The 9586-nt window shown below is 45.6% G+C and overlaps 2 protein-coding genes across 2 annotated transcripts; both read right to left on the bottom strand.

The window, feature by feature from the left end:
- Positions 1–1943: 1943 nt before the first annotated feature.
- Positions 1944–4278, bottom strand: LOC119272956 (uncharacterized protein At2g38710-like). The gene is made up of 5 exons (XM_037554293.1): positions 4054–4278; positions 3321–3440; positions 3081–3195; positions 2892–2985; positions 1944–2414 (listed from the first exon to the last, which is right to left on the bottom strand). The coding sequence occupies exons 1-5, from the start codon at positions 4155–4157 to the stop codon at positions 2203–2205; spliced, it is 645 nt and encodes a 214-aa protein (XP_037410190.1). The 5' UTR covers positions 4158–4278; the 3' UTR covers positions 1944–2202.
- A 966-nt stretch (positions 4279–5244) lies between these two features.
- Positions 5245–8622, bottom strand: LOC119272945 (uncharacterized sugar kinase slr0537-like). The gene is made up of 5 exons (XM_037554287.1): positions 8164–8622; positions 7343–7608; positions 7111–7228; positions 6567–6775; positions 5245–6181 (listed from the first exon to the last, which is right to left on the bottom strand). The coding sequence occupies exons 1-5, from the start codon at positions 8503–8505 to the stop codon at positions 5728–5730; spliced, it is 1389 nt and encodes a 462-aa protein (XP_037410184.1). The 5' UTR covers positions 8506–8622; the 3' UTR covers positions 5245–5727.
- Positions 8623–9586: the final 964 nt, after the last annotated feature.

Below are 9586 nucleotides of genomic sequence, written 5' to 3'. Positions count from 1 at the left end.
CTGGCCGGTTAATTTTCCATTGGAGTTCAGATCAGTAATTGTTCTGTTAACTCGGTAGCTGCATATGAATCGGAAGGCACCGAGGAAATTGTTTGTTTTCTTAAACATAATATTCACCTGATGTAAAATTCATGAACCACGGGAACATCTTCTCTTTTTCCTGTCATGCCCTGTAGATCAAAGTCAGGGTGGAAGTAGATCGGTCGGAGCATTCTGCAGAAACCATCCCTATCATCGCCAATGGTAATGGTGGCCTGCACGGACGCATTGCTGGTGATCGCTTGGATAACCCCTATGAGATTGAAGAAGATGAACCTACTATCCATCAGATGGAGCCTCTTGAGGCCAAGCCTGATGTCAAAAGCACCCCTGTCGAGCCACTGCTGGTGATGTCCGATTCCGAACTGCCCTTTGGGGGGCTCTTCGCCGACATGTCTCCGGTCAAGCGTGAACCTGAAGATGGCAATGGTGCGAACGAGCTCTTCCCTGAAACCATCCCTGACGTGCTGCTGCCGAAGAGCGTTCCTGATGTTGCCAGTGAATGGCGAACCTGAAGATGGCACCAGTGGTGGCGATGAGCATGAACTCTCTGAGGAGGAAGTCATGCCTGAGATGTCGCTGCTGAAGTGTGACGAATGCTTCGAGGAGGTCGTCAATCCTGGCATGTCACAGGCAAAGTGTGAGACTGAAGGCAATGCCGGTGCTGTGGATGAACCCATCGAGGAGGAAATCATCCCTGACATGTCGCCGCTGAAATGCGGGTCTGAATGCTTTGAGGAGGTCGTCATTCCTGACTTGTCGCCGGTAACGCACAACAGTGGCACGGATGAACTCTCCAAGGAGAAAACCATCCCTGCCATGCCGCTGCTGAAGTCTGAATCTGAATACTTTGAGGATGTTGCTGTTCCTGTCATGTCGCCGATAAAGCACAAACCTGAAGACCATCATGGTGCTGAAGAGTGTGTCGGAGAAGAGGATGGGTATGACCATCTCCCTGAGATGGATAAACTCAGCCCTGAAGGAAGAGTGTTTGATGAGGAAGACGGTGACGACGTAGTTGTAGTAGCCAAACAGGCTCTTTGAACTGGCTTTCCAGCTTGCTATGCTTGCAATGAGAAATGATGTTTTATGCTCCACAAATAACAGTAGTACTACTAAGTGCAAATGATTCAGATTTTGTGTGACAAGAACTGTTCAATGTTTTATGATGTTGAATCCGTACAAATGTGACAATATCTCTGATATACTCCATGATGATGAATAACTAGGTGGCACTGAAAGACTTTCCGCATCCAAGGCACCTGTGTGGGAATTACCCATTTGATACAACTCCGCACGAGAGCCGTTGTCGCAAGGTAACCTGACTGACTGCCCATCCATGATTGCTTGCAAGCACTCCCTCCCTTCCTAAATACTCCCTCCGTCTCTACATAAGTGTCTCAACTTTGTATTAACTCTAGTATAAAGTTTCCTCCGCCTGAAAATACTTGTCCTACAAATGGTTGTATCTAGACTTATTTTAGTTATAGATACATTCATTTTCAATCATTTCTAGGACAAGTATTTCCGGACGGAGGGAGTACTAAGCTTAAGACACTTATTTTGGGACGGAGGGAGTATATGTCTTTTTAGAGATTCCACTATACTATGATAAATTCCTTTCCAGCATAAATAATTTGTTGTTCTACACAATGCAGTGTTATTGCTCTTTGTGTGAGGTGCCTGCCTCCAGTTGTCTAGAGTGGAAAGGAACAGAAGGGCACTGCCATAGTACCAAGTAGTTTCAGAATTGTTCTTCATGCTTCAGTTGGTCACAACAAACATCAGATTGTGAGTTCATCCTGTATTTTTCTTGGCAATAATTGTTATGTTTGAGCTTTTGACTAACATTCCAGATCAAATCTCAAGTAGTAACAAGACAAGATTACTGGTATCATAACCAGTGAATGAACAACTTAAATCAATTAATTTCACACAATTATTTGTAATCAAAGTGCATAGGCTTACAGATACATAACCATCACCATTTAATTTGTCCCAGAACGACATGAGGGCCGTTGACATGGCACCCCACATTCTTTGGAATGAAATGGCATGATGGCAGATCAATGACTAGAGTTGATTTTTTCGAACAAATTCTCACACCAATTCCTTCCAAGCCAAATTAAAAATAGTTGTATTACCTGCTACAGTACAGATAAATCACTGGCCTGGTTTGAATCCATTAACTATGGGTGCCCCGTTAATTTCACCTCTGTTCTTCTTGACATATGCAGTATATTCACCATAGTGCATGGTGTACAGGGTACTCTGGTAGCGGGTGACGCGGATTTTCTTCCTCAAAGACTCGGTGATGGTGCCATTATAGCCAGCCTTCCTCATGAGCGAGTCAATGGTCTCTAGTTGTGTCCATCCTGCCAGGTATCTCAGGACTATGTTATATATATCGAGAGAGAGGCAACTAAAATGGGAATGTACTGATTAAAAGATTTATATTTGTTCTCCCGCGCTCTTCAATTTTATTTATTTCATCCATATATGGACATGTGATATTGTGAAATCCCATGAAGTTAACATATCCAGCACTTTGAGGCTCTCCTGCATTGAGGTTCTTTATACATTCAAGCAAGTGAGTAAACTGCGATGAGTACTTGATATCTAAACAGGGCACAGACTGGAGGGTTGATTTTGCTAGCTAAATGGCAGACTCTATATAGAGATACACAAAGCCAAAATACATTGGCATGTGGGGACAAATTTCTCAACAACACAATGGCATTGTAACTCAGTAGAAATTTTCAACGGGTTTTGGGCTGATTATGTAACTGTGTGTAGCAGTTTTAAGAACTGAGGGATATTAGTGGAGGGATATGTAGCTGATAAGTGCTCACCTTCATGGGCAGCAACCTCAGGTAAATAAGTTCCACTCCGTCTTACATTATAGTCAGGATCGGTGAACTCAATAATTAAACCATGCTTTCCAACCTGCAGTCTCATAAGAAAATGGCGTTGATGCAATTTTTTGGCTGTAAGACCATAGACACCAATGGAATTAGAGTTAATAGCATGTAGGAGCAAACCTCCCAATCAAGGTGGTTGAGTGCAGTTTCGTATTCAGTCAATATAGAAACTGTGCATTCCAAATATGGCAGCTCTTTGGACTGTATCGGAGAAAAGCGCCGATCCCTCAGGGCACTACAAGTGAGATCTTAGTTGGTTCATATGATCCAACTAATAGATAGTGTGCAACACTGACTGGTAGCGCACATGAAAATATTGATACCAAGCACATGGAAATCTTATGTCCTTACAACAGTTACCTGGTCAGCGCGTAATCCTTGAAGCCGCTTACAATCTGACGGGGCTCCAAAGTTCCGATGCATCCCCTTAGGCGTGGCTCGGAACCATTGGTAGCCTTCTTCCAGGTGACAAACAGTGGGCTGAAGTTACAAGATTTAACCCACTGAGCTCAGACATGGTACATATATGTTTTTCCAGATAACACTAACACGTTTTTTCAGAAACTACCTTATTAGCTAAACAGTCTTAATAAACCTACAATATTGTGATGGAACTCTGACAACATTTTACGAATGGCAGGATAGGAACCGGTACCAAAAGCTGGAAGGCCAAACATGCAAAAACATGTGGACTCCCACCATTCACAAGTATAAAACGTTTTGAATATTTCAATATGGACTAGATGTGGACTGAAATGAGTGAAAACACACACTAAAAACGTGTCTATATATACATCTGATTCAAAAAAAAGAAAGTTGCAGCATCTTTATATCTGTGAAAGGAGGGAGTGTTTCTTATTTCCTCTTCTCTACTTAAGATAATCTCTGCATCTGATATTAGCGAATACACTCGATGAATCCAAGCCAGCAAACGCCCAAATCCACTCTCGCCGCCGTAAAAGGCGAGCCCTTCCCCCAAATCCGCGGCGAAATTGACAAGAAACCACGCCAGACCGCCGTGAAAGCCCGTCCTTTACGGCGTGGAGGGGAGAGGCCGATCGCGGCCTGGGAGGAGGAGGAGGAGGAGGCTTACTGGACGCCCTCCTCGAAGGCGGGCGGCGGCGGCTGCTCGCCGCTGTAGTGGGCGACGAGGGTGTCGAAGCAGTAGACCGCCATTTCCTCCGTGGCCACCACCATCGTCGATCGCCGCCGCCGAGAGGGCCCGGCCGTCGCTCAGCTGAGGCGGCGGGCGCGGACGGCGCGGCGGTGGGGGGAGGGAGGGCACGGAGGTTGGGGAGGGGCGGAAGCGAGCGGTGCGTTCGTTTCGTGCTGTTGGATTCCGAGTCAAGTAGAGAAGGGGGATGCGTGCGTCTCCGTGGGAGTTTTCCTTTCCTTTTCGGAATTGTCACGATTGCCCCTGGCTGCCGCTGGTATTTACGGCCTATGCAAGCAAGCGGTGGGGGGTAGCCAGGGGCGTAACGGGTATTTGCTTGCGCGTCATGAATCCCGGGAGAATTAAAACTGCTGCCCATGAAATTTCTGCCACGTTATTCCGGATCCGCACTAACTCGCCACATTAATACGATGCATCACACTACTTCAGGCTTTGAATTTTTGCGCAGAGATAGTCAGCCTTCAATGTTGCTGATTTTGCTACAAATTCTAGCTGGTACTCCCTCTGTAAACTAAACTGATACTCCCTTCCTCCAAAAATACTTGTCGAGAAAATGAATATATTGTCGGAGAAATGAATATAGATCACTGGATCTTATATTAATTTACAGAGGGGGTATATATGTAAAACTTTTCTTTATCATGGGGTGGAGCTCCTCAAATGGTGCTAACAACTCTACAGTCTACAGCTCTCGCCAACTGTTCGAGGCAATGGCTCAGCAGGTCGACACGTATCTATAAGGAAACATTTTACAGTCGGGTGGCGTTCCCAGATCAAACAAGAAAAGTTTGCAAACAAGCAAGCATACGTGTGCTCCACGCCACGCAGCATCCAAAAATTTAACAAGCTAGTAGAAACAAAGCTAGCAGAACAAGTAGCATATATATATAGGCTACCAGAAAGAAGAGAATCTGGGGCACTGAACTGCACTTGGTTGCAGTACAGCTCTGACTAGTATAGCTCAAGATATTATACCTTTCGCTGCTGAAGGCGACGTTCCACCCAACCACATCGAATCCCCATCCAACAAAGTCGGACGATCGATCGCATTACAGTTTTGGTGATAAGCATATCCCCTTTGACGCGAATTCGGTCAGTGGACACACGGGGTTCCGCCGAAAGAAGTTTATTCACATTCTAGACCAAGATGGCATTTGTCTTTCGACTGCATTACATTACAGCCAAACATATGATATCATGTTCCTTTTTCGAAATAAAAACACCCATGTATCATGTATGTAGCATCCTTCCCGTGCAAAAATGTAAGTGATGAAATGGTGACAGAGGCCGAGAGAGCTGACAATGAGCTAGGACTAAAGGAATGAGATGCTATATACAAGTGGATGTGCCTACGACCTGTCGCGGCGGGGCTTGAAGTTGAAGGGCCGGCAATCTGATGGAATTTACCTGCTAGTATGCTTTTCAAAGGAAGGAGGTGCTGGTTTAGCATTTATATAGAACCTGAGTCTGAGTGGTAAAACTAAACAATTGCTCAAGAGATCTTCTAGAGAAGGGGGCACAGCCCACTTCGGCCCCCAGTAGTTCCCATCGTCGCCGCCTGTCGAGGACTTGGGACTTGAGGGGGAGGAAAAATCATAAGTTGGGAACCTGGTCCGTTCCAGCATCTGAACAGAACTCCAAGTTGTCAAGGTGGAACTCGAACGATTCAGCCAACCTGTCAGCATCCTTAACCCTCAGGCGCGTGCCTTGCTGCCCGACGACAACAGCGGCTACCTGGGCCGCCAGCAGGCCGATGCCCTTCAAATCCGATGCGCCCCGGAGGATACCGTACAGGATTCCTGATGCGTATGCATCACCAGCTCCGCAGGTGTCCACAGGTATACATGCCGGCGGGGGGATGTATATTGCTTCACCTTTCACACCGATGTAAGAACCATGCATACCATCTGTAACAGACACTAGAGGGATAGAATGACTCAAGTATCTCGCAGCTGAGACCGTGCTCTCTTCTGAGGTTAGCTCGCAGAATGCCCTTGCTTCGTTGGCATTGGCGAACAGTATGTCTGCATAGTTCCCTACGATGTCCCTGAAAATGTTTAGGACCGAGGTCAGTGGTGCTGGGATATACAGAGCATTGTGCTACCATAATAGAGAACGTGGAGCAAAAATACACTTGCAATCACAAACAAGCATACAGAACTATATGGCTCTGTTGATGATGTCAGTCACATGATCAACACATAGAACTACCATGTCATGTAGCCCACTGATGTAGCATTTTCTAGAGCAGGCACATGTCATCACCACCGTAGGAAGCAAGTAAAAGCAACACCTTTCCCTGATCTACTCATGGACCTCTTGTTAATTAAAAGGAAATGGAGGATGACTTATAGACTGAAGAGGATGTGCAACTGGGACGAGATAATTGCAAGTGCCATAGAAACAGGAAATCGCCCGGAGGTTAGTCTCACCAAAAATCACTGTGGCAACGCTTGATGCATGACACATCTGATGCCGAAACAGCAATAAGTGCACCATTCTTCTTAGCATCTTCACATGCCTGCTTGATGGCTTCAATTGTATGACTAAACTCAAAAAGGTACCCTTCCACTATCAGTAAATTTGACCTGGATACTATCTCTGCCAAGTCTGAATCGTAAGCCAAAGTTGAAGAGGTACCCTGCAAGACAAGTTACAAGGCATCATTAGAGAATAAGGTAGTACCAGGAGTATTTCTACATAAATGGCCAGCAAAATAAATTATACTTGTCCATTGAATCTTTGATATAAGATGGATGTTCACAATGCCATACGTACTTCAAATAAGATCATGTGTATAATATACGGTCTTAAGAAGCCAAACAGTGAATTGATGCATCTTCCGGAAGGCATTAGCACAACTCCGAAGTACCCAAAGAGTAAAGAGCATATAAATTATGTCTAACGATACATCATAATCTGGACAAGTTTACCAACTATTGTAAAAAGCAGAAAGCCGTTGGTGAAGAAACTAACCTGGTAAGCAAGCATAGTTCGCTGTGCATCTGGAGTTGTTAGAACAATCACAGTGCCAGTAGTCCCATCTTTGACCGGCTTGGACAAGAATTGCACATTAGCACGATGCAGCTTTTGCCTAACAGCATGATCCAAACAACAGTTTGATGTCAGACAATGTTCAAAAGCCTTACTGGTAGCAATAGTACAACAAGATCAGAGGCAGTGAAGATATTGTCTTAGTGAATTTTACCTGTAGAAACTACCAAGTGGGTCACTGCCCACACTGCCGGCCATTGCTATTCTAAGCTCAGGGTAGCTGCTGGCCCGACTACTACCAAGCCTTGCTAGAGCCACAAGCGAGTTGGACAATGAGCCTCCGGCAGCGGCCTTGTAGGTGCAGCCATCCATGGCACGCAAGACCCGTCCCCTCTCCTCATGGTTGACGACCTTTCTAGTACCCTTCTCTATGCCCAGTCTCTCGAGGAATTCATCATCCACCATGCCTGAGAAGTCAACCTATTTGAGCAAGAAACCGTTCATAAGTTAGTACCATTGATCCCAAGAGCTTATCCAAATAGATCGAATGTCTGTACTCTGTACTGGTGTACATTACATATTTGGCACCAACAACACATGACGAATAAATTGTATTTGTGCACATACAAGCAGCAAATAATCAACGAGATAGGCCACAAGACGAATCCCTGACACTAGTGACAGCCACCACAGCCTATTCACACCAATTACTAGCAATGTGTATTCTGCATTTGTGGTGCATGGAAGGGGTCAATGTTTGTTTTCCCAGCTACTGGTTTCTTGCAATTTGGCATCGGGAAACCACCTTCAATTCCACATTTACTTAGGAAACAATATAGTAGCACGACCAAACATCGAGGAAACATTCAGGTCATTAGTAAACACCGTCAAACTTGCACAAGTCGAAATGTTAAATCATTAACAGTAAAAACAACACCAAAATCTTGTCAGAGAATCCACTCAATGCCCTACGTTATGTCGAAGGCTTGAAGCTACTGGTTGATTGCAGATTAGCAACGGTAAGAATGTGCGCACCATGGCCTGGCCGAGTCCGAGCACGTCCCAGCGCTCGGGCCCGGAGAAGGCAGCGGCGGCGAGCTCGATGACGTCCTCGCACTCCTGCTCCTGCCTCGGCGGCCCACCGCTGAGCGCGCCCGGGCCATCCTCCTCGTCCTCGTCGTCGCTGGCATCTTCATCGGCGTCCGAGAATCCTCCCAGGAGCGCCCTCGGCCTGCCCTCCCAGCGCACCGCGAACCGGCGCAGCCCTGGCCTGGCTCCTCCTCGCGGCGCGGCGCAGGAAGAGGAAGGAGGAGGCGGGAGGGGAGCGGCGTGGCGGCGGCTGATGAGGCGGGAGGCGGTGGTGGAGGCGAGCGCCATTGAAGAGGAGGATGGGAGTGGGAGAGGAGGAGCCGTGCCGTGTTCGGAGCAGGGAAATGGAGTGGATTAGGGTGTGGGGGAGGGAGAAGAGGACGTGGAGCTCGCGCGGCCGGCCACGGCCAGGCTGAGAAAGAGAAAACGGAAGCAAGTTTATGTTGCCGGTCCGACCGGATAAGAATTTACCACATGCTCCTAGCTTTTCTAGGAAATCTTCGGTAAACGCATGACAAAAATACACCACACTATTATAAGAAAAATCTATACCGAAATTGCTACTTCCTCCTAACATTAGTTTAAATCTGTGACATTTATTTTGGACTTTAGTTTAAAATTACGACACTTGTTTTAAATCAGAGTGGATACAATTTATGAGTGAATCCAATGAAAAGTCCTACAAACCCTTTTTCTTCACTCCGAATTTCAAGTGTGGGGGGGCTCCATTTCCCAAAACTTGCCATAGAAACATGTAAAACGCAACTCCATAAAAGTCAGTCATGGATGTAACGTTGCTCCTGACTATATACATCGGTGTCCTAGTCCTCTCCTCGTTACAGGATCACAAATCATAAACCTAACTATGGCATTTGCTCATGCCTTGAGTTATGGCAGTCGGTAAGAGTATCTTTGGTAGGTTACCCAAAAATGATGATCAAAAAGCAATTTTATGTATAGAAGGGATGAGTCTTAGGAATCATTTCTCTTCTCCAACATCAAGTCTAAATTTGCTTGCCTACCTTTTATTTGGCTATATATATCTCTTCTTCACATTCAAACTATCATCGGGATTTATCACGAGTGAATTTCGTATGGCCCCTTGGCACAAGATTTCGATTACTTTTCCTGTTTCCAATTTAGGAGATTCGATAATGGAATGTTAAATCGATATTGTTAGGGTGTCCTCTCATCTATAAACCATTGACTAATAAAAGACCAAAGTGGTGATAAATAAATGGGCGGACAAGAATTCAAAAAAATATGATCATATCCTCACAATTCCAATACATATCAAAGTTAGAAGTTCAAAATTTCAAATTGAGATTAAACAAGCATAATTCATCCAAAAGAGGTCATCGTCACAAGA

This window comes from Triticum dicoccoides, chromosome 1A (genome assembly GCF_002162155.2).
Source record: "Triticum dicoccoides isolate Atlit2015 ecotype Zavitan chromosome 1A, WEW_v2.0, whole genome shotgun sequence".
Lineage (NCBI taxonomy): Eukaryota > Viridiplantae > Streptophyta > Magnoliopsida > Poales > Poaceae > Triticum > Triticum dicoccoides.
This window is presented reverse-complemented; position numbering and strand designations above follow the sequence as displayed.